The following is a 26,429-nucleotide window of genomic DNA, read 5'->3' as shown; positions in this document are numbered from 1 at the left end:
AATATAATGTGAGCTACATAGATAAAATTTTAATTTTTCTATTAGGTATATTAAAAATGTAAAAGGAAGCAGATGAGATTAATTTTAATAATATGTTGTTTATGTCAACAAATCTAAAATATGTCATTTTAAAATGTAACAGTATGATAATTATTCAGGAGATATCTTTTTAAGTTTTTTTCAAATTGTCTTTGAAATATAGTTTATATATTCTATACTTAGAGCAATCTCCATTTGAATTAATCGCCTGTCATGACTCAATAGCCACATGTGATAGTGACTACCTTATTGTATAGCTCACCTCTACATTACAGAAGACTCACTCTCTTTTACAAATGTTAAAGGAATTGTCATAAAGCGCTAGATGGCAGTCTTATCATTTGTTAGGAGACCCTTAGAGCTTAATGCCATTTGAAAAAAAATGGTATTGAAAAAAAGAAAAGGTCAGTAGTTCCTGTTATAGTGATAATGGAAACTTCTAATTTTAAAGATTAGAGTGAAATTTAAAATGCAGATCTGCACTGTAACAAAGCAGTTAAGTGCAATATAGTGTTAACTGAATTGTCAGTAATACATCAGCAGATATATCCTGTGTAGACGGTCTTAGTAATTTTTCAAATTATCAGTTTAAATCTAAACACTGAATGTGTTAGAAATCTGTCATGCCTCACATGAAAAACAAGAAAATTTCTAGCAATGATATCTAATTAGGTTGACCCTTGAAAACATTGAATTATGCAGTTTATCTCAGCAAATATAAAAATAGTAGTCTCAAAGTAGCACAGTTTCTTTTTTCCTTACATGCTTTCTTTTTCATTCTAATAGCAATTTTAACCAAGAACACCTTACACACGAAATGAAAGACTGGACTATGAAAATGTTATGTAGATATATCAATATTTTTAAGGAATAGACTCAAGTGCAGAAGGTCATTTTCTGCAACCACCTACTGTATGCCACAGTATTGCTTTAACGAGATGTACTGTCCAAACTGCTAATCATTGTGCTTTAGTACATTTCCAAGTAATCAAACATACTTTGGCTTATTTTATCTTCTACTCTTTGAAACATTACTATATTTTAAAAACTTTTTTTAAAAAGCTGTGGTACATATATACTATGGAATACTACTCAGCCATAAGAAATGATGACTTTGGATCATTTACAACATGGATGGACCTTGATAACATTATACTGAGTGAAATAAGTAAATCAGAAAAAAACTAAGAACTCTATGATTCCATACATAGATGGGACATAAAAATGAGACTCAGAGACATGGACAAGAATGTGATGGTAACGGGGGGGGGGGGGAGGGGCACAAAGAAAACAAGATAGAAGGTGACAGAAGACAATTTGACTTTGGGTAAGGGGTATGCAACATAATCAAATGTCAAAATAATCTGGAGATGTTTTCTCTGAACATATGTACCCTGATTTATCAATTATATACCCCATTAAAATTAAAAAATAAAAATAAATAAATAAACAAAATAAATAAAAACTTTTCTTCTATTGCTATATACAGTTCAGGGTGCAATTTTTTGATAATAATAATACACTACCTTTTTTTGGGTTTTTTTTTTAAATTTATTAAATTTAATGCAGTAACATTGGTAAATCAGGGTACATATGTTGAGAGAAAACATCTCTAGATTATTTTGACATTTGATTTTGCTGTATACCCCTCCCCCAAAATTAAATTGTCTTCTGTCACCTTCTATCTGGTTTTCTTTGTGCCCCTCCCCTCCCCCAACCCCTCTCTCCTTCTTCACCCCATCCCCCCTCCCCCCACTCCCACCCCTGTTGCCATCACATTCTTGTTCATGTCTCTGAGTCTCATTTTTATGTCCCTTCTATGTATGGATTCATATAGTTCTTAGTTTTTTTTCTGATTTACTTATTTCACTCAGTATAATGTTATCAAGGTCCATCCATGTTATTGTAAATGATCTGATGTCATCATTTCTTATGGCTGAGTAGTATTCCATAGTATATATGTACCAAAGCTTTTTAATCCACTCGTCCTCTGACGGACACTTGGGCTGTTTCCAGATCTTCGCTATTGAATACACTACCTTTTTAAGACTAAGGAATTTAATTACTACTTTATATTTGGTGATCACCTCTACCATTTATCATATCTTTCCTTAGTTTATATTTATAAAAGAACCAAAATAGTTATCCATTTATCTCACTGTAAACCCTATAGTTATTACTGATTTTTTAGTCAATGTTTATGTTTTGAAAAGAAAGACATTATTAATACGCATATTATTTATTAGATTTGAGTTTTCTATTTTTGATAAATGAGAGGTCATATTTCTAATAGACATTATTATAGCTGTGAATTAAAACAAATACAGGAGTGTGCAAAAGTAGGTTAAATTACACTCCATCATTACCTAAACAATGAAGAATAAGTAAGGGTACAAAATAATCACAAGAAGACAAATGATACAAATAAGTAATACAATGATTAGTAAATAAAGGGTAATGCAAAAATAAACTTTCACATACTCAAAATTGTAAACCTACTCTTGCCCATTTTTATATTAATCTCAATTTAAATACAGTGGTACCTTGAGATATGAATTAAATTTGTTCTGTAACCAAGCTCGTAAGTCAGTCAACTAGTATATCAAACTGCCAATACTGGACCTTTGTGCCAGTGCGCCAACTAGCAACAGCTTTCTGAATCATGACTTGTATCTCGGAATTTCGCTCAGATCTCAAACAAAAATACGAACTGAGTTGCAGCTCGTATCTTAAAAAAATTGTATGTTGGTCTGTTTGTATCTCAAGGTATCACTGTACTTAAAATGCTATGTCATATAAAACTATAAAACTTGAATTAACCTCATAACCTCATATTTAGTGTGTATTGTTTTAAACAGAATAAAAGAATTTTTTAGAGTAAATATGTTGTATTTTGTTATTGTTTTATTTGACTTTTTTTCCTTTTTACTTAGAGGTGCGGAGGCAGAGAGACAGACTCCTGCATGGGCCCTGACCAGGATCCACCTGGCAAGCCCTCTATGGGTCTGTGCTCTGCCCATCTGGAGCTGCTGCCCCATTGCTCAGTAACTGAGCTATTTCAATGCCTGAGATGAGGTCATGGAGCCATCCTCAGCACCCAGGGCCAACTTGCTTCAATTGAGCCATGGCGGTGGGAGGGAAAGAGAGAGAGAAAGGGGGAGGGATGGAGAAGCAGATGGTCACATCTCCTATATGCCCTAAATGGGAATTGAACCTGGGACATCCACACGCCCGTCTGATGCTCTACTGCTGAGCCAACCAGCTAGGGCCTTCTATGACTTTTTAACCATTAAATATAAATAGCTATTTAAATAGGATCTGGCTGGTCCATCTGCAAACAGAACAGAGTGTCCTTGATGACCCAGAATCTTAAATTCTTGTATTTCACAGTCTGCAGACATGTTGGATTAAAGATTATCTGATAAAGCAGAAATGACCCACCTGGTTGGCATTTTGATATTATTCTTTGATTTATCAATATTTTTATTAAAGTTACTGCAGTCTTATGCCAGTATTCGTAGATGTTTATTTCAGAATTAATATTTTTTTTCACATTCAAAAATGAAGGACAATATGGTAAAATTATGAGAAAGCTAAAAATAGCTGAAAGAAAAAATATTGCTATTGAATTAATCTGGGAGGCAGATAAAAATTTATTTGACCATATCTTTTATGATAACTGTGTTCTTATTATGCTAGTTACATAAATAACATATTAGACTCTGTGAAAATAATTTTAGAAAACAAAGACATCAAAGAAAAATAAAAATATCTGAAAACCTCCCACCAGGGCCTCCAAGTAGAGTTGTGCCTTGTGTGTGCTCTGCAGAGGCGCCCAGCTGCAAGGAAGAGTAAGCACTTACTTTTCTCACTAAGCCATGGGAGCCGGTGTGGGCCGTGCACCTGCAGCAAGGGCTGTTAGTTCCCTATTCATGTAAAGAGTCTGAATAAGCTAATGAAGGCACTGGGTGCATTTCTAAATAAATCATGCCCTGAGAATGACTTTACACAGATGAGGTGATAACATATGTAATTTCTTATTGTGAACAACTTATTTCTCACTGATGGATAGCTTCTTATTTTTCATCTTTTATTGCATAAAGCATAGTTTTATCGAAACTGGAAAACAATCATCTGACTTTTAAATAATGATAATACTACTTAACCTGTACTGAACACTTACTGGCGGGGCTAGCCTATGCTTTTTGTTTTATTAGCTTTTAAAATTCTCATATGAGAAGGATACACTTATTATCACCATTTGTTTTATGTGAGGAAGCAGAGGCAGAGAAAGTTTAATTAATTTGTATAAGATGATGATTTTAATTCAGGCATTCTGGGGCTGTCACCCACATTCTTGACCAGAGGTGGTAAAACCAGAGTAACAAACATCAGCATATATTTAACCTGAGTTGTTTTTCTTATATGAATACGATAAAAACATCATGTTCAAGTAAATAAAAAGAATCTAAGCAATTAAAAATTCATATGTTTTTCTCAAGTGAGAAGTCTTCATATAAAAAGATACCAACATTTCTGTAAAAATTTTATGCTATTCCAATTAGAATGCCGTTCAGTTCAGTTTTTTGAAGTGCATGAATTAGAATTAATTACCTGAAAGTTTATTTTAAGTAATAAACTTTTAGAATACTCAGTGAAATTATGTAAGAATGAATAGTGAGAAATTTCTACCTAACAGATATCCAGATATACTGTAACTCGAACTGTACTGGTTTCCATACTGGTGAAGGAATCAATGAACAAATCAAGCCTAGGATTAGCTTCCTGAACATTTGGAAACTTATATGGAAGTCATTTTATTTATTTTTTTTACTTTTTATTTTCTTTTTAAGTGAGAGGAGGAGAGATAGATAGACTCTTGCATGTACTGGGATCTACGCAGCAACCCCTGTCAGGGGCCGATGCTCGAATCAGCTGAGGTATCCTAAGCAACGGGGCCGACTCTTGAATCAATCGAGCTGTGAGAAAGAAAGAAGGAGAGAAGGGGGAGAGGGTCAGGGAGAGGAGCAGATGGTTGCTTCTCATGTGTGACCTGAGCAGAGTTTGAACCTGGGAACGTCCACATGCCAGGCCAATACTCTATTTACTGAGCAAAACGGCTGAGGCCATTTTATTTTTTATAAAAGTTCTCAATAACTTAATCTGCTTGTTATTAAATATCCCAAGCTTTATCTTAAGGTGTGGCTTTTGAATTTATTACTTTTCTGTCTCAACTACTTCATCTCTAACTAATATTCCACTCCTACCTAAAATGAACCCCCTCAGATATCACACTCACTTTCATTTTTCTCATCCTAACATGCAGTAGAAAAGTATCTCTAGTTTGTTTCCTTGAATACGGCCTTTTTTTTTTCTTACTGAAATGAAAGTCACTAAATCCAGGACATCTCTAGTTGGAACCCTTAGTTAGAAAACAATATGGCTCCAAGGCAGGCTTTCAGGAAGTATATAATGGTAGTACACATATAAATAATCAGTTAATAAATGTATACATGTATACGTGTATTGTGGCTGCAGGCGCCGCTATTTTTACCAATGGGGTGTTTGACCATAAATGTTTGGAGATCATGTTATTGATTATAAAGTAAGAGTTGCTTTACATTTATGTTTCAGTTTATGTACATTAAGTAGTACAATTCATCACTGAAAACCATTAAGCATCAGCCATTCATTTAAATAAAAATGAGTTACAAGCTTTGGTTTTTAACTTAGCCTGTGAAACATTTGCTTCAAGTAATATCTAAGCAGATTCATGGAAAGTTTGGCTACTTGGAGATACTATGAAGCAAAGGAAGGTGGTTTCAGAATGTTACAATATATGAAAACCCTGATTAAAATTATTGATGTACAGGCATTGCTGAGCATGATCTAGCCACTTTTATTCATAGAAGAAAAAGTAAGACCCAGTGAGTTTTAAGTGTATATATTAATACTAGGCCACACAATCAGTAATTTTCAAGGTGTATAATAAAAGTTATGCATTTTTTTTCTATGATATTATATCTAATGAACATTTAACTCGGAAAATTCCTACAACAGAATTTACCTTTGGAATTCTTCTTAATGTTCCAAGCGTAGTAAAAAATCTTGATGAGTAATTGTAAGCAAGTAGCGTTCAGCAAGCAAGGGAAACTTGAATTGATTAAATATTTATTATGTGAAAACAATTTAATAATAATTACTTTATTTAATGCTCACAAGGGTGCCATACTTTTTCTCGTGAATTTCCTTACTGAGGAGTAACGCTTAGAACTTGGAGAGGGTGTTGATTGTTGGGATTGGCCCACTTTTGTTTACATAGTCAACATAGATTTACTGACTATTGTGTTGGACTCTGGAGATCTTACAGTGAACGAACCGGGTTCTACTACAATGATGCTTATAAACGAGTGCTGAAAATAGATATTAAACCTGTAATACCATTTCCTAGCTATGACTGTCATAAGAACTCTGAAGGAGTATTATAGATGCTTTGGGAGTGTCTTACCAGAGAGCCGGATCTAACTGGAGGATAAGAGAGTAGGAGTGGGTGAGGCGAGAGAATGGTGGCGCCTCGATGGGAAGGACGCCTTGCTGGGGGAGTGGTCATGGTGTGAGGACGGGAGAAACTGAGTCAGCGGGCAGCCTGGATGAAGGTCTGTCCTTGGAAAGAGCACGGCGTGTGAGATAGGAACACTGACTCCACAGAAGGAGGTGAAGAGAGGCGGGGGAGGCGGAGCGTGAGATCTGCAGGGTCCGTCATGCATTGCTTTGTGGACATGTAAGAGTTTTGGTCTTCATCAGAAGAAAAATGGGAAACCCCTGCAAAGTGTAAAGAGGAGAGTAAAACATTCCATTTTTATTTTAAAATAATCACTCTGCCTGCAGCATGTCACACAGCTTGGTGAGGGCAATGGAGCATGAAGGAGACTTTTCTGTTTATTTTTGGAAGCATATTCCTAGAGCGACATGTTAAATACAGTAGGTGCTTGAATATATATAATGTCATTTCGTTATAACGTTAATCCAGAAAAAGAAATCAATTCTCTGTGGAGTTGGTATGTTCTCCCACGTCTGCCTGGGTGTTCTTGCGGTCCTCTCGTTTCCCCCCACATCCTGCGGATGGGTATTTAGGTGAACTGTGAGTCGACGCTGTGCCATTCTAAGCATGGTTGTGGCTGTGGGTGTGAGTGGCCCTGCGATGGAAGGGCGTCCTGTCCAGGGTGGGTCCCACCTCGTACCCTGAGCTGCCGGGGGAGGCTCTGGCCACCCAGGACCCAGAACTGGAATAAGCAAGTTGAAAAATCATTGTCTTACTTATTGTTACTGATCTTTCTTAAATGTATGTATAGCTCACATTCATTTCAGGGTTTAATACTAGTAGAATTTTGGGTTTTTATTTAGAAGTTTGCTGATGTTTTTGTGACCAGAGATATGCTGCAGGAACTTAACTCTTGGTTATAACAATTAGCCTATGGTAAAACTGGTTTCATCATACCTCGTTTCACTTAAAGTCCAAGTTGCCAGGAACCCTTAGACAATAAGTGAGTAGTACTGTATGACTGATATACTGAGACTGTGAATATACTTGAACTTGCATTCACATAAAGTTTTATCATTTACTCGAGAGTTGTCTAAGTTGGTAAATTCATGTATTTATATATGCCATTGTTTAAAACATATTTGGATTCTTAATATTGTCAAGGTCTATGTGTATCTTTTTCTAAATATATGACTATGAACTCATGTATTTATGAACAGCTATCTAGCTATATATGAATACACATATGAGAACCTGTTTGACTTTTGAAATCTTTAAAATTTATTCAAAGTCAATACAGTGAATAGGGAAACTGAAATAGCATCTATCGGATGCCTTTATTTTATGAGAGAGTATTCTGTAAGCCAAATACGCACAAACCAATTATGTTTAACCCACAGAGCAATCCTATGAGATAGACAGTTTTATCCCAATGTACCACTGACTCTCACTGGGGTTAATTAACCTGCATTAACATAACCCAGTGGATAAAGGGGAAATTACAATTGGGATCTTCTTAAATATTATGGACAATGCGAAATTAAAAGGGAAATACAATATTAATTGGTGAAAACATCAAATTGTTAGGCCTCAGTTTCTTTCTCAAAATTCTCAACTTAAAAATTTTGGAAACAGTTAAGAGGGTGAATGGGGGATAAATGGTGACGGAAGGGGACTTGACTTGGGGTGGAGAGCACACAGTACAATACGCAGATGATGTATTATAGAACTGTACACCTGAACCTATATAATTTTATTAAGCAGTGTCACCTCAATAAACTGTTAGTATATGTGCTGCCAAAGTGAGCACTCATCCCAATAAACTCAGTTAAAATCTATATAATAATTATTCTGGTTCCCCAATGAGCCAAAATTTGTATGAACAGTGCCGTTAATATAGCATACCTCAATCAAGGTTAATTTCTTTTCTGATCCTGGCCTATTTGCTTTCTTGGATCTCATATAACAGACAGGATACATACTTTTGTAGCACGTCTGATTTAAAAACTGTCTACCTACCACTGAGCCTTAATAAGCCTGAACCCTGCGTGTTTCCTGCGGCGCGGGCTGCACTTCTGCCGACTGTGGCTCAGAATGGCCACGCTTCCCTGGGCTCCATCGCGCAGTCTCAGCGGCAAGATTCTCTTAAGGATTTTTTGGGGGTATGCGTTTGTTGGTGTTTCCAGATTGCAGCTGATCTAGCTGCCAGATGGGGATATACAGTTAGTGAAAATGAACTAAACAAACAAAACAACTCCTCAAACTCAGGGAAACCCCCCCAGGTCATCCCTTGAGTTACCTTTTACCTACCTTTTTTTAGGACATTGTTCCAAAATTTCTCCCGTCTCAGCAACTTTTTTCCCCCCACTGACTTTTATTTATGCCAAGCCGTGCAGAGACATCCTCTTTCTCCATTGTGTAAACAAGCTCCCACCTCTCTTGATCACACTCCTCCTGCTACTTTTTCATTTCTCTGCGTTATCGGTGATGTTATTTGAGTTGATTTATGCTCAGACTTCCTTTCTATACCATAATAATAAAGTGGTTCATTAAAGCAGTACAAAAACTTATTTTCGAAATATGGATATTTGCATAAACTTGATATATTATAAATTTTAATGTTTTATGTCCTGTACCCTGTTGAGCTGAGAAATTCAGAGTAAATTTGAGCAATAAGGTACATGTTTTAAGTGCCGGGTAATTAATTATTCACCTACAACACCCCTAAAAATTTATGAGCATGATATTTAAATTGAGGAGGGAAATACATCATTCCCAGGCTAAGTGGAAAATTGTGCAGTTGGTTCCTGGAAGACTTCAGTTCCAAGTAGCTTTAAAAGGAAACATTTTGAGTAGAAGGCTAAACTTTCTGAAATTAATAATAATTCACATTTACTGAGTAGCATTCTTATTAGTCACTGGAATTGAGTAATACTCCTACTAATTTTTTTCTTGGTCAGGCTTTCTTTTTTTTTTTTTTTTAGCCCAACTGACCTTAGAATTGATCATTTTTATATGTAATATATCATACATCGTGCTGTTCTTGTACTTAAACTCTATTAAATAAGACTAGAGATACAAAGTATGAAGCCACACCAAGGACTTGGTGAAACATGCTTGTGGCAGGGTGGTCGAGTCCACACAGGTAGAAGAGTGTCCACAGGCAGGGGGGCTGCAGCTCTGCCCAGAGCTGCTCAGGTGTCCCGAGTTGCCCAGACCTTACCTCCCGAAGGGTGTCTTCTCCTGACTTCTCCATGTTTAGTTTCAAGCTAGAAAAAGTAAAGATAATTATGCAGACAAATCCTTGAAAATCATTTTGAAGTGTTGCCTTCTGAGTAGATACTATCTTTCCGTCGTATTGCATTCCTGCTGGTGAACCTGTCAGCTGCCATTGGCTGGTGGCGGCTACTCTCTTTTTTCAACGTATGTTTTTGGCCCCAGGATGCTAAATATTGGTTTCGTTTCTAGCTCACAGTTTGCCCTCCTGTCTCCTCTGTGAGCTCCTGGGAGGATGCGACTAATTGAGAGTTTTGTACCTCAGGGCTCTTCCCTTGACATCTTCTCCTTCTACCACCTCTCTGTGTACCCAGAGCTGCTGATGTCTCAGCTCTAGCGCTTTAAATCTCCTTCAAAATGCTGATAATTCCCACATTGGCATCTAACAGACATGCCCTTGAACTCTATTCAGCATATCACTTGCATATTCAGTAAGTAACTTAAATTTATTTTTAAAACTCAGCTCCTAATCATTCCGCAACTCCCAACAAATAAAACCTATTCTTCTTACACATCTAAGCAAATGCTGCCATTACACTTGGTCTTGGGTCAAAAAATTTGACTTTCCTCTCTTGCAGATGCCCCATTTTTTTATTCAACTAATCCTACTTGTTGTATCTTCCAAATACATTCCATGACCTCTCATGACCTTCAGGGCCCTTACCCTCATTGCCGTCACCTCTTGACTATATTCTCACCACAGCCTCTTTACATGAATTGTAGCTGAGGTCTGTTCTTTCTTTGAGGTTTTTGTACTTGTTGCCTCTGCCTGGATTACATTTTCTCTACTAAACTCCACAGTTTATTCTCTTACTATCTTTGATTTTTAAATGTTTCTTTTCAAAACTGTAAACACACTTCGCCAGAACAGCAGTTCCTGTCCTTCTCACTGACTTGTTTACTATCCCAGTAACACTTGTTACTATCCCATCTGTTGTATACTGAAGTTGTTTATTGATTTTTGATGTCCAGCCAGTAGAGTATAAGCTGCATGAGGACAGACGTTTTTATCCTTTATTGTTGTGTCTGCAGTGCCTAGGACAACACCGGGCTGTGAAATGTACCTCTGCATTTTCTAGCAGTCAGATGAAAATAGGCAGTACGACCTGTTGCATAATTTTCATTGTCATATAGAAGGACATCTATAAAATCTTAGAAAGAAAACGTGTTGCCTCACACTAAATTATATAGGAAACATGTAGGATGAATCTTGTAAAGTGCTTAGTAAACAACATAAAAAATGATGCCTTCTTAATTTTAACAATAAATCCAGGAATAGTGTTTCTATCTTTACTTATGAATAGTGTTTTAAATTGCTGAAGGCATAATATAAAATGTACATATCCAAAAAGTAGATGTCATCTCTATTTCAAGTTGTGTAAAATAATTTTTTATAAAGGTGGCAGTTTACATGATGCGTAACACTTCACTTGTGCAGAACTTGTGAAGATACACACGACGTAGAACAGACAGCTCTTTCACCGTGGTTTCAGCACTACACATGGACAGAATTAAAAATTGTCCCTGATTTCTTTTCTACCAGTTGTTCGTGAGAGTCATTTCTGTAGATTGATGTTGATCACAATGTCATCTTTAAATTGCTAATCGTAAAAACTAGCACAATAATGAAGATACAAGTGAATTCATTATAGCATATGGTAAAATATAATCTAGCTATCAAAGTTCATGATTTCAAAGCGTTTTGATTTTATTTCTGTATGATATTAAAATGTCTATTCACAAAATTTTAACTGGAATAAAATGCACCAAAATGTTTTGTGTTTTGCATTTTTCTCTGGTTATACAATTATAGATGACTTTTAAATTTATTTTTTGTTTATTTTTATTTATTTATTTTTTGGAATTTTTCCGAAGTGAGAAGCTGGGGGGAGGCAGGCAGACAGACAGACTCCCGCATGCGCCTGACCAGGATCCACCCGGCATACCCACTAGGGGGTGATGCTCTGCCCATCTGGGCCATTGTTCCACGGTAACTGGAGCCATTCTAGCACCTGAGGCAGAGGCCATGGAGACATCCTCAGCGCCCAGGCCAACTTTACTCCAGTGGAGCCTTGGCTGCGGGAGGGAAAGAGAGAGATAAAGAGAAAGGAAAGGGGGAGGGGTAGAGAAGCAGATGGGCGCTTCTCCTGTGAGCCCTGACTGGGAATCGAACCCAGGACTTTCCTGTGCTGGGCCGAAGATTACAGATGACTTTTTAAAAATATTCTTACTTTCGTGTCCTTTCTGGAATGCCTGCAGTGAGTGTAGAACTTTTATGTTGACAACAGAAGTAATACATATGCTTTTTAAAGAGTTAGGACTTCTTTCATTTCTGTATTTTGCTTTTTGTTGCTTAATGACAATGATTTATAATTTGCTAGTCTTACATAGGCCACTAATAATTGATAAACACTTTCAATACTGATACGTGGTACGTTTTCACCTGATTTTGTTAAGCAGGTTTTAAACTCCATATCAGGATTGTGTTTCTCCCCACAGACAGTCTTTTGATTGACTACCAGTTCACCTTCAGCTTATTGCAGGAGGATGACCGCCACCACACGGCCATCAACTTTATCGCAAACCCTGAGCAGGTGAGAGATGACTTAACTTTTATAAAACAATTAGATTTACCGCAAGGTATGCGAGTCATTCGCCTTCTTTGATTGTCATTTTACCTCTTAGAACGATCACACTATAGGGAATTTGTAGAAATATTAATCCTGTTACATTTTTCTTTTCATAAAGCTTAGGTTTTTTTTCTTGTGATTCAGAGAATTTGTAAGTTTGATGTTTCAGATATTGCCAAGAGTCCTACAGTTTAATTTATATATATTATTTCTTTCAGGCTTATGATGGTGTTTGTGTTTATAATTATGCTCTCAAATGAGGAGTAGACTTATTTGAAAATAGGACTCATAAATTCAAAACATGCTATGTTAAATATATTTCCTTATTTGTATGCACTGTTGCATACTAGTAAGTTTTCATAAACTTTTTTCTAAACCCACTGTTTTATCTGCATTATATAAATGCTAGCTTGTTTTTTCTTAATTATTTTCATTGAAATATAATTGACATACTGCATCATATACCTTAAACTGTACAACACATTGATTTAATACACTTATACATTGCAATGTGATTACCGCTATTGCATATAGCTAACACCTCTGTGGTGTCATATAATTATCATTTCTTTTTTATGGTGGGAATAATTATAAGCTAGCCTCTTAGCAATTTTCAAGTTTATAATACAATATTGTTGTCTATAATTACTGTGCTGTGCCTTAGATTTATAGGACTTATTTATGTCCACTTGTTGGAATTTTATACCCTTAAACATCTCTGCAGTTCCCCCCACCTCATAGCCCCTGGTAATTACCATTCTACTGTCTGTTTTTTTCAGATGTGGCTCTTTTAGATTACACATATAAATGAAGAGCATACAGTATTTGTCTTCCTCTGTCTGACTTATCTCACTTAGCATAATGGGATGCTGGCTTACCTCATCAGCGATGGGGTTGGAGTCTCAGGGGTGTGAGCCTTGCAGAGCTGTGCTGGCCTCAGCAAACTGCTCACCCCTTCCCCAGGGTAGTGCCCTGAAAGGCCAGGATGTCATGGCGCATTGCATTCTTCTCCCTCCCTCCTTGGGAGAGAAAGTTTGGGGTCATGTGCCTTCTGTTGATGTCGCCGAGTTCTGTTGGCCATAGTGAGCTGACCACCCCTGCCCACTTGGGCAGCCCTCAGAAAATCTAGGATGTTGTGTGCATGCTCCATTCCTCTCGCTTCCTCTTAGGGGACAAGTCTCAGGGTAGTCCCCTTGCTCCCAGTCTGGCTGAGTAATGCCAGCTGCACTAAGCCACCCACTTACTGTCTTTGTTCTCAGCTGCCATCAGATGTCCACACCATGCTTGTTCTCTGAGCTCTGGGTGAGGTGAGACAGAAACAGGTCATTTGGGTTGGCCATGAAAGGCAAAGGTAGTTGGAGGTATGGTAGGTTCTCTTTTATCCCAAGAGGGGGAAATTTTAGACCAAGGTGATCTCTCTGATGTTCACCTGTTCTGGCCTGGGGGCGGGGCTTGTGTGGGTGAAGTGAAATTGCTGTTCTTACCCATGCTAATGTGGCAATTTTCAATTTTGTATTTATCTTTGGTGCTGCAACTCCTGAGCTGGATTTTGGTCCTCTCATAAAGGGGTTTTGGTCTGTATATCATTGCTGAAATGGTGTTTATTGTGGGGAATGAGTGTTTGGACTTCTTAATCCTGCCATCTTGCTGATGTCACTGTCTCTGTCTCTTATGCATTCTTATTGTATATTAATCCATCTTATTAAATCTGTATCATATATTTTAATAGTTTTTCAAATAGGTGAAACTTCAAAATATTTCCTGAAATTTGCTAGTTTCTTTCTCTAAAATGTTTTATAGGACTTGTCAACAAATAATATAACTTCTTAAATTTTCCTTTTCTAGTAAAGTAGGATTCCTTCTTCCTCTTACTTCCCCAAAATAGAACAAGTTCATTGCACGTTACTCCTATTCTTTAGATTTTAAGGAATGCCTATATTTTTGGGAATAGATTTAAAGTTTGGACTTCTTTGCTATTGTGGTAGTATATGCATTATATGCATAAAATATAATTTATCATCCTAACCATTTTTAAGTATGAAATTTGTTAGCCTTAAGCACATTTGCAGTGTTGTGCAATCATCACCAACCACTACCCATCATCAACATTTTCATCATTTCATACAGAATCTCTGTATCCACTAACCAGTAACTCACCATTCCTCTCTCCCTCCAGTCCCTTTATTTTACTTTCTATCTCTATGAAGTTGTATATTCTAGTTATATGTATAAATATACAATATATGTCTTTTTGTATCTGGCTTACTTCACTTAGCCTAATGTACCTAAAATTGATCCATGTTGTAGCATGTATGAGAATTTCATTCTTTACCATCAGCTTCTTGATTGTTTAATGGTAATTCCAAACTTGTAGAGTTCTTTGAGGATATAAAAAACTTAATATAAGTGGGACATTTAATGCCAAACATTGGCATGAATAATAATTCTTTTCAATCCAAATTACCCATAATGTCATATACATTGGTCCAATTAGCCATCATTCTAGTTTGCGTCTCTCTTGACCATCTTCTCTTTCTTTGATTTCCAGCAATTCTTGAGTGCTTCCAAATGTCCCAGCTTTCAGTTTTACTATCTACCATCTTGTCCAATTGAAGCCAATAGTCTAGACACACATTATTTGAAAAAATGCTATACTGTCATGAGAGTTGCCATGCAGAACGCTTCTAACACTAGTATATATAAAATTTATAATTATACAATTATCATGTATAGTTAAAGAGTTATTCAACTTGCAACAGTTTCTGAAATTAAATGTCAATTATTTATCAGGGCTTCCAACTTATCCTAAAAAAATAAATAATTAAAAATAGGTACCGGCCCTGGCCAGTTGGCTCAGTGGTAGAGTGTTGGCCTGGCGTGCAGAAGTCCTGGGTTCGATTCCTGGCCAGGGCACGCAGGAGAAGCGCCCATCTGCTTCTCCACCCCTCCCCCTCTCCTTCCTCTCTGTCTCTTTCTTCCCCTCCCGCAGCCGAGGCTCCATTGGAGCAAAGATGGCCCGGACGCTGGGGATGGCTCCTTGGCCTCTGCCGGAGGCGTTGGAGTGGCTCTGGTCGCAACAGAGCGACGCCCCGGAGGGGCAGAGCGTCGCCCCTGGTGGATGTGCCGGGTGGATCCCGGTTGGGCGCATGCGGGAGTCTGTCTGACTGTCTCTCCCCATTTCCAGCTTCAGAAAAATACAAAAAAAAAAAAAAAATAGGTACCTTAAGGCCCTGGCCGGTTGGCTCAGCCATAGAGTGTTGGCCCGGCATGTGGAAGTCCCGCATTTGATTCCTGGCTGGAGCACACAGGAGAAACGCCCATCTGCTTCTCTACCCTTCCCCCCTCCTTTCTCTTTGTCTCTCTCTTCCTCTCCCACAGCCAAGGCTCCATCTGAACAAAGTTGGCCTGGGTGCTGAGGATGGCTGTGTGGCCTCCACCTCAGATGCTAGAATGGCTCTGATTGCAATGGAGCACGAGCCAGATGGGCAGAGCATTGCCTCCTAGTGGGTATGCTGGGTGAATCCTGGTTGGGTGCATGTGGGAGTCTGTCTCTCTCCTCCACACTTCTCACTTCAGAAAAATAAAATAAACAAACAAATAAATAAATAAATAGAAAATAGGTACCTTAATTATTTATGCACTTTCTGCATTTTGACAATAGATTTAATTTTAACCCATTATATATCACTTCTAGCCATTGATTTCTTGTCAGCAACATCTGGAGTAGTTTCCTATATAACTTGATCTTGCCCAACTTATTCACATCTATCCAACACTGTTCTATGTGACTAAATTTGTCATTTACTATGGTCATCATAATATCACTTCTTACTTCTTTCAGTCCAGCATCTTTTTCCTTGACCTTGAATGCATTTTATAGTGCTTTAGTTCTGGTACATATATTTCAGTAATGCCTAAAGTTGGAATTGATAGAAGATGAATTAAAAAATTCAAGAGTTTTATGGTTTTGTATATCAATTGGAAATTTTTTATGACCTTTTTAGCAACAATAATGGTTATTCTCATATTTCTTTCACCCAAAACAATTATGAAGATAGGACTTCAAGATAAAAATAATGATGTAAGTTTTCTTAGGCATCCACTGTTTCTACCATGTTTCATGTTTATGAAAAATAACCTATTTTTTAATTACTTCATTAATAATAATAAAAAACTCCTCAGACATTGGCAAGCACGCCCTCCCTTTGAGTCCCCTTGTGAAGATGAAGACGAAGAGAGAGAAGAAAAGAAGACGTTCTGGCTCATCAGACCTGATACTAACAATACTGCCATTACCAGCACTATGGCCTGAAACCATGATGTTTTTTTGAGAATTTATCTTATTTAATGTTCACAAAAAACTTTTTAGGGAGGTCATCATATCCCATTTTATATATAAGGAAACTAATTTTCAGGGAGGAAACACCTGTTTTCCTAGGTCAATCAGCATGTATGTTAAAGAGCTAAGATTTAAACCCAAGATCATCTGACTCAACGATGCATACTCTAGGGCTGTGTTGGCGAACCTTTTTATAAAAACCGCCCACTTTTGCAGTGCTGGTCAACCTGGTCCCTCCTGCCCCACTAGTGGGTGTTCCAGCTTTCATGGTGGGCAGTAGCGGAGCAACCAAATGGTGCCACGATTGGCCCACTATGAAAGCTGGAACGCCCACTAGTGGGCAGGAGGGACCAGGTTGACCAGCACTGCAAAAGTGGGTGGGTTTTATAAAAAGGTTCGCTATCACGGCTCTAGGGGATTACCAAAGGGAAAGGGGGGTGGGAGGATAGGATAGTATGAAGGAAGGATAAGTTTTGATGGAAGGAAACTTGACTTTGGCTGATGAACAAACCATATAATATACAGATAATGTTTTATAGAATTTTACCCCTGAAACCTATATAATTTTATTAACCAATGTCACTCCAAAAAATTAAAAAAAAAAAACCAGTGCATACTCTTCTTTAATTTATTTCATTCCCTCATGAACATGATTTAATGAATATGAAGCAGTGATTGGGTTTCAGGTCTGTCTAGTTCATTATGATGGCATAAATCAATATTTGTTACCAGAGACTTTTCTTTTTGTTATTGCTGGGTTTTCCATAAAATATGTTGAAAGGTATGTTGCTTACCACACCTGAACAACATACTGTGTTAAACAGACCTCTCTGCATGCTGACAAAAAGAGCATCTTTTATTACTAGAGTAATACTACTAGAGTCATAGTAGTGACAATTTATTACTAGAGTCATAGTAGTGGCAAATTTTGAATAGTGTCAACTCTTTTCACTTATATTATCAAAGAAATAGCAAGGTTTCAGGAGGTTGGACAGTTCTGTGGTACATATTGTGGAAGGTATCTTAATAGTTTATTAATAGAACTTTATGAGTTAACTTCCTTCTTACATTCTTGGCCACTTATGATTATGACTGTGGTGGCTGCTGCAGTATCCTTCTGAAATACTGTATATATTTAAACTCTCAGGCTTTGTTTTTGTTTGTTTGTTTTCAATGTTTTTGAAGTCTCAGATGCTATGTTAATGACCACTGGCCTGAAATATGACAATCATTCAACCCTAGTATCATACATTTCATTTTGTGTGCTCTGGAGATGACTATTTCCTTGAATCTATGTTTTCTTCCTGGAAACTATGAAGAGAATGTCTTCTGATAGTTATGGAACATTATTAATAATTCTTCACAGAGGACCAGCCACTCCTCCATCCATGGCAATCTTGAAGAGTAGATGTTATTTAGAAATTACAAAAACTGGATCTTGGCATAACTTTTAAATGGGATGACTCTTACACATCATCGTGCAGCCTTTTCCTTTTATAGTGCTCCTTCTCTCCACTCTTACCCATCAAGAGAGAGCCATAAATTTCATTCAGTTTCCGCTTACAGGCTGTTACATCAGATATAGGGAGCTTAATTGCTTATAGCCTTATTTTGTCTAAGAGTTGCTCAGAAAATTGAAGATATATTTTCTATTGACTTACTTGTTCTACCTAATTTAGAAAAAAGCAGTAATACTAAGGATGTTATTTATATATTTCCTAGTAACCAGGTGTCGCCTAGCAGTAAAGCTTTTTTTTTTGTATGAGTCTTTGTATATTTAAAACGCAGCACAGCACACTCAATATCTGAAGCTAAACTTACTCCATATGACTATCATTCTCTGCATTTATGCAGAACTAAATAGTTATAATCATATGTACCTTCTGTTCCTCATCTCTTGAAGTAAGATAATAACAAGTATATTTAGAGAAATCTTTTAGGTATTTGTTTCCTTGCAATTAAATGCAAAGGGTCTGTACTGTACTAGTGAATGACAGGAAGAAAGCAGGTTGACTGAGAAATTCTTCAATGTTTCTCTTTACAGATAAAGGTTTAAATGATATTTAAATGATGTGATTTTGATGTAGATCACAAGAACCTTTCCCCAAGAAGGTTCATCATTTTTTACCTGAGAGTTTTTGTTTACATAGTTTAAATATATTTTTTAACTAGTAAAAAGTGTATAATAATACAATATGTACTTAACAAGAAGCCCTTCAACAAAATAATATTATATTGCTGTAAAATTTTTGGACTAACCCAAACCTGTATTATTTAAATATTAACTGCAAATAAGCAAAGAGAATTAAAATACAAATACTGAATCACAGCAGCCAAATATTAGTAGAGAAGATAAATGGGAACCTTAAATCAATTTTTGGATTTATCACATATATATATATATATATATATATCTCATATATATATATGTATATTTTAAGAGTGTAATTGGCATCTACAATTACTCAGTTGAATATTGTCATAAATATAGAGCTTGATAAATACAGTATGGACATAGTTAAAACATTCAACATACCTATCTAGTATAATTTGATTTTTTTAACCTTAATATTTTTTTCTCTTGGTAGTCAAACAAAAATTTGGATATTTCAATTAATGCATCAAACAACTTTAACCTCAACATTACGTGGTCAGTTGGTTCAACAGGTAAGAGGATTTTGTTGTCATGTTTCTTTCCCATTTCTATATGAAAGATGTTCTAACATGACCTTTTACTGTTAATCTAAATAATTGAAGTTAAAAATATTACTTGCCTAATCATTGTGCTCTTTCAGGTTAAACTAATAAGCAGCATTATTAATAAAGCTCCATTATTTTTTAATGTTCTGCCTTGTTCAGTTATAATTAGATGGGGGACAAATATTGTACACGATTTAATTTTTTTCAATGGCAATGTCATGAGTTGCTATAATTTTAATTAGGATAGATTACTTTTTTAATGGCTAAGGAGACTAAGATTTCAATGATTTGATCCACTGTTGAAACTATAAATTTAATTATTGATCTATTGATATAAAACAATGAAGTTCTTCTGTGAATGCTGTTAATTTAACAATTTTTCTATTAGTTTCAAATTTAGAAATCAACTGCCCCCCACCCTTGTCAGCTTTGGTTCTGAGATGGTAGAAACAAAACCTACACTTAATATGTGTTCTACAATAAGGTTTATAAATTAAATTGCTGCCATTTTAAAATGTAACTAAGAAAAACAAATCTGTATGTTGGATTATGAAAAGTATGCTCACTTTTTTAATATATATTTACATCTTAGGAAATTATAGTATTTTCTTTTTTCTATATCAAAGATATACTGTTGCATAAAAGTACTGGAAACTTTTTAAAAAGAGGTATTTCATAATTGATTTCTGAAAATTAAGTCATAATGTTATTTTAATATATAGGATCATGGAAACAGAATTCAAGAGTGATTAGATTTTTGGCATTCCAGAACCGATAATACAATGTAAAAAATGAGAAGTTTGGGCAAACATATAGCTATTTTGTTACATTAGTGCAAATATATAGTAAAATCTTGCCACTGTTCACTAGTTAATAATTCATGATTACTTGTACAGTTAATTTGAACTCTGCTCCTGTGTAATAAGTTAGCTATACAAGAGTTTTAATATTTGTCAATAGAACTATATAAAACTGTAATCACTTTAGAACACTGATTTTAGTATATAAGAAACTACTTGTAACCAAATGTCGGAAATTTTTGTCAATTTGGAAGATAGGGGTCAGGAAATTCTTTATTTTTAAAAAGCACCAAGGTAGTTTGGGAATAATGACCAGTTAGAAATTAATTTAGGTGTTCGGCATGCTGATTGTAATTATTTTTACTTTTTGTTACATGGAAGGCTTGATATTATATATTATTGGTTAATTTCAGTAAATATTTATTGACTTCCCAATATTGAGCACTTAGCTTGTTTTAAATTATAGCCTCCTCTCAATTTATTCTAATGAATGATGTTTGTGGTAAGATGAAAACATTGATTTTCCCTCCATTTTTTAATTTAACCGAGACATGCAAAATATAGTCTGACTTATTTTGAAGTGCTCTGTGGTGAAGTAGGTAAAAAGACCTCTCAGTCTGGAGCCATATATACCTGAGTTGCAAAGAAGAATTTACTATTCAGAAACTATAAACTTGAGTCAGGTCCTTTAGTCTTTCTGAGGCTCAGGTTTCAATTTAAAAAACAGTTGGGACTTGGAACATCCCTGGAAAAAAGTTATTAGAATAGAATCAATGTCTTTAAGCCAGTACCTAGTACCAAGCACTTAATCAGTGGTATGATTTTTAAAACTAGTTTTTATAGTAAATCTATTTTATTATATTTATGACAAATTTTATTTTTTCTCTCTTTTGTCACTCTAAATTCTAAACATGAATATATTTTTATAATTATGTCCTTAATAAGTACGGTCATAAAAAGAAGTATAATATATATTTTTAAGTTCATAAAGATCTGTTTCCTAATATGAATTATTTAAATTTGTTATTATTTGTATTTTAGCTGGAACAATATCTGGGGAGGAAACCCCTATAGTTTCCAAGACTAATATAAAGGAATACAGAGATAGTTTTTCCTATGAAAAATTTAACTTTAGAAGCAATCCTAACATTACCTTCTATGTGTACGTCAGCAACTTTTCCTGGCCCATTAAAATACAGGTAAGTGTTAAAAGAGTGTTCAATATCATGACTATTGAGCATTTTCATTAGAAAAATGAAATCTACTTTCAAAGTGATGTTATAGATGCATTTCTATGTTTTGAACAATGATAAAAAGGGTACACTAATGCTTTTGGTGATTAATATCTCCATTAAAAAGTTCATAAAATAATATTAAACCAACCAAAGAATGCTCTGATTTTTAATGAAATTATACTCTAAAAATGCATCAAACTTGAAGTAACTACATTATTTCAGTTTTCTGATTAACTTTACCCTTTAAGGGTTAAGTTGATATTCTTTTTTTTTTTACAGTCTCACTTGAAAGTATTTGCTATGCTTAGTAATCTCATATGTGTTTTATTATATACTGAACGTAATTTAAATTTCCATTAAAAATTAAGCATGAGCAGTACTTAACAGTTCTTTCAGACCCACTGACTCTTATTGTTGATATCTTTGTCTCTGCTATATGTTTTCTATGTTTCTGTTTTATTGTGTCTAGTGATAGGTTGCTAAAGGCTTCTGATTTTCTATCTGGCTTTATTTAGGATGTTCTTTCTATCTTGAGATGTTCAAGGTTTGAATTTTTGCTTATGTTTTTATGAAAGTGAAGTCAGTATTTTGTAATGTTGGGATTTGTTCATTTGTTTAATCTTTTATGATTGATTGTTTCATTTAATTGAATTCAAGTTAATTTGTCAAATAGCTCTTATGTGCCAAGTCCTGTGCTAGGTCCTTCTGTTGCAAAATCTTTTAAAAATTCACAGATCATTCCTTCTTCTTTTATGTTAATAAATGACACGATCTGTGATTGCAGATGTTTGCATGTTTTATGTATATTAATTTCTATATGATTTGTGGTAGGACATTGATTTTTTAAAATCATATTTACTGGAAAATAATTCTCCTTTATGATTGAAAGAGACAAAAGAATGCATCTACAGAATTTTAAATAATAAATAAAAGATATAATTATTACATTTTTAATTATCTCATGCCCTTTATTTCTTGGTTATCTAATTGTATTTTATTTTTAAGAAAATTACATGGTTACTTCAGAATGCTTATGAATATTTAATGGTTAGAAATTAGCTTTCTAAATTGGATTTTCTTTTGAGAACACACTAGTAATGTGTTCTGGATGCCAAACCAGAATTTGTATAATAAAGTTGAAATATTCCACTCACCCAGAATAATAAAACATGGAAAATAACCCTGATGTTTGAGCTAGGTAGAGCTTACTCTCTACTCTTTGATTAAAATCATTATATTAGCCCTGGCCGGTTGGCTCAGCGGTAGAGCGTCGGCCTAGCGTGCGGAGGACCCGGGTTCGATTCCCGGCCAGGGCACACAGGAGAAGCGCCCATTTGCTTCTCCACCCCTCCGCCGCACTTTCCTCTCTGTCTCTCTCTTCCCCTCCCGCAGCCAAGGCTCCATTGGAGCAAAGATGGCCCGGGCGCTGGGGATGGCTCTGTGGCCTCTGCCTCAGGCGCTAGAGTGGCTCTGGTCGCAACATGGCGACGCCCAGGATGGGCAGAGCATCGCCCCCTGGTGGGCAGAGCGTCGCCCCTGGTGGGCGTGCCGGGTGGATCCCGGTCGGGCGCATGCGGGAGTCTGTCTGACTGTCTCTCCCTGTTTCCAGCTTCAGAAAAATGAAAAAAAAAAAATCATTATATTAGTCATGAGGAATATCTTTTACTAAGGTGCATGAATATGTGTGTTTTTTAATAGGACTATAATAAACTTTCCATTATTAAACATAAAATAATAAGATTATTTCAATTGAATTTTATTCTCTAATAAAATTGAGTTACATTGATTAATTTTGAATTTTGAATGTTTGACCAACCTTGCTATTCAAGGGTAAGCGCTACTTGCTCATTTTGTATTATTTCTTTTCTACATTATTGAATTTACTTTGTTATAGTTTTGTTATGAAATTTTATATCTAGGTAATTGAAGAACATTAGTCATAGTTTTCTATTGTAGCATTGTTTTATTTGGTGTTATAGTATTGCTGGCCCTACAAAATAAACTGGGCAGTAGTCCTTCCTCTGTAATTTTCTGAAAGAATTTGTGAAGAGTTGGTATTTTTCTATAAATTTTTTAATTTTAGTGATTATTTTGTGGTTTATCATAGACATCTTAAACTTCTCATTGTCTACCTCCAAGTGATAATTACATCACTCATTGTTTGAACATTAACCTTAAGACATTATACTTCCACTTCCTTCCTTCTGGACTTTGTGCCGTTGTTGAATGTATTTTACTGCTTCATATATTATAAAATCCATACTACACTTCCTACTTTTGATATAGTTGATTGTTCTTAAAGATATTGATAAGACATCATCTGCTATTTTACCTACATAGTTACTCATTTTATAGATTTAAATTTCTATCAAGTATCATTTTCCTGCTGTCTAATGAACATCCTGTATTCCTTCAGTGCAGACCTGCTGGTAATGAATGATATCAGCCCGTATTTCTGAAAAAGTCTCTTTCACTTTTGGGGGGAATTAAAGAATTCTAAATTGTAGCTTTTTTCATTATTTCAAAGATATTTCTCCACTGTCTTCATTTGCAGTGTGTCTAATAAGAAATCTGCTTTTAACCTTGCTGTTTCATCTTTCTTTCTTTCTTTCTTTCTTTCTTTCTTTCTTTCTTTCTTTCTTTCTTTCTTTCTTTCTTTCTTTCTTTCTTTCTTTTTCTTTTTCTTTTTTCATTTTTCTTTTTTTGGTGAGTGGAGAGGAGATAGTGGAACAGACTCCTGCATGCGCCCTGACCATGATTGATGCACCCAGCAACACCATCTGGGGCCAATGCTTTGAGTACTGAGCTGTTTTTAGCACCTGAGGCTGATGTGCTCTAACCAAGCTATCCTCAGCACCCAGGGCAATGCTTTAACTAATCGAGCCACTGACTGCAGGAGGAGAAGGGGGAGCAGAAGTGGGGAGAAACAGATGGTTGCTTTTCCTGTGTGCCTTGATGGGAAATTGAACCTGGGACATCCATACACCAGGCCAACTCTTTATCATATTTTGATGTGTATAGGTGTGATTTTTTGTATATTATGTTGTGCATGGGTTTTATTGAATTTCAGAAATTTGTAAAATTATAGTTTTAACCAAATTTGGAAAACTTTTTGCTATTATGTCTTAAAACTTTGTCCCATTCCTCTCTTTTCCTTTAGGAATTCCAACTGTATGTCTATTAGACTGCTTGAAATTGTTCCTTGGATTACTAATGCTCGGTTCTTATTTTTCAATTTATTATTTTTTCTCTCTGTGTTTCATTTTGCACATTTTTTTCCTATGTCTTCAAGTACAATAAACTTTTTTATATTGTATAATCAGATACTAATCCCATCCAGTGTATTTTTCAATGCACACATTATATTTTTTATCTCTAGAATTTTGATTGGTTTTTTGAAAATATCCTCCATGTCTCTACTTAATATGCTTCATCCTTTTTCTGCCTTCTTGAACATGTAGATCATGTATTTCATAATTCTAATGTCTTTATCTATAAATTTTGTCATTTATGTAACTTCTGAATTTCTTTCTCCTACTTTATGTTGCTCCTCTTTATGGGTCATATTTTGATTGGATGCCTGACATTTTGAATTTTACCTTTTTGGATGCTAGGTTTTCACCAATGTTGATAAATAAATTTTAGCTTTGTTCTGGGATGGAGTTAATTTACTTGGAAGTATTTTCACCTTTTCAAGCCTTATTTCTATGTGTTGGTAGGCAGGAACAAGGCAGCATTTAGTCTAGGGTTGATCATTTCACTCCGAGACACTACCTTCTTGGTACCTCAACCCAATGACATGTGACTGGTGGGATCATAGACTGTTCCCAACTCCACGTGAGGTTTGAGAATTTTTGTCTGTGCTCCTCTCGAATTGTTCTTTCTCCAGCCTCAGATAGTTTCTTTCCCTGTAGGTAGTACTCATCTGAAGGCTCAAGGGACCCTGAGCACAGCTCTGGAGCCCTCTAGGAAATTCTCTCTTCTCCAGGTCGCGGTCCTATGAACTTGAGCCACCTTGGCTCCCACAGATTTCCAGCTTCATCTCTTCAAGGCAGGACACTTTCTGAAAGGCACCTTTGTTTACTGTCCTTTTGATGCAGCCTCAAAACCATAATAATCTGTGGCATTTGGAGGCTCACCTCATTTTTTTTCCCATGACAGAATGATTGTCCTGCATTGATACCCAGTGTCTGAAAATGAGTGTTTCTGATATTTTGCCTATTTTATTAGTTGTTTAGACTTTAGGATAAATCCATGCCCTGCTACTCCATTTTGGGAGGAGATAGAAATCTTTGAGTCTAAATTGTAAACAGATATGATAGCTATGATAGCATATGATAGCTATAAGTTTATTCACCAATTGAGGAGACTGTTACGATATATGTGGTTTGAAGTTTACATGGAAATTTTTTTTATTAGCCTAGATTTTTGCTTCCAAGTACTTGCAGATAAATGGTAGTTAGGTTGCAGACATAGTACTATATATTTTATAAAGATATTTTATTGCAGATTCCAACAAAGCTGCAAGTTATAAGAAAGTTTATAATCCATAGATAGAATTGTTCATAAATATTTCCAAACTATATTGTGTGGAAGCAGTTATCTTCAAAAGTGGCTTAAAAAAAGTATAAAAAGCCTAATTCCTATTGAAAAATACCCATCACACCAAGATACCAAGAATAATCTGTTCAAAAATAAGTATCAGTGTTTTCTTTTCACAAAATTTTATCAGTGAGTTTCTAACAAGTAAAAATATTGTTTGTGATAAAAATTAACATTTAAATTTTATGACCATTTTTACTTAATTTATTCTATTATTTGCTTTGGTAGAGTTGCTGCATAAGGAGACCTCTGAGTATATAGCTGAAA

The 26,429-nt window shown here is 35.6% G+C and overlaps 1 protein-coding gene across 2 annotated transcripts in view; it reads left to right on the top strand.

The window, feature by feature from the left end:
- ATRNL1 (attractin like 1) overlaps positions 1-26,429 on the top strand; it is a 548,672-nt gene that overhangs the window by 158,066 nt on the left and 364,177 nt on the right. For both annotated transcript variants that reach the window (XM_066355686.1, XM_066355687.1), the window contains exons 22-24: positions 12,356-12,450; positions 19,414-19,492; positions 21,367-21,524. In XM_066355686.1, coding sequence (XP_066211783.1) covers positions 12,356-12,450; positions 19,414-19,492; positions 21,367-21,524 — 332 coding nt within the window. The remainder of the gene's footprint in view (positions 1-12,355; positions 12,451-19,413; positions 19,493-21,366; positions 21,525-26,429) is intronic.

This window comes from Saccopteryx leptura, chromosome 13 (assembly GCF_036850995.1).
Source record: "Saccopteryx leptura isolate mSacLep1 chromosome 13, mSacLep1_pri_phased_curated, whole genome shotgun sequence".
NCBI classification, from domain to species: domain Eukaryota; kingdom Metazoa; phylum Chordata; class Mammalia; order Chiroptera; family Emballonuridae; genus Saccopteryx; species Saccopteryx leptura.
The sequence above is the reverse complement of the archived record's forward strand: the minus strand, read 5'-3'. Positions and strand labels throughout refer to the sequence as shown.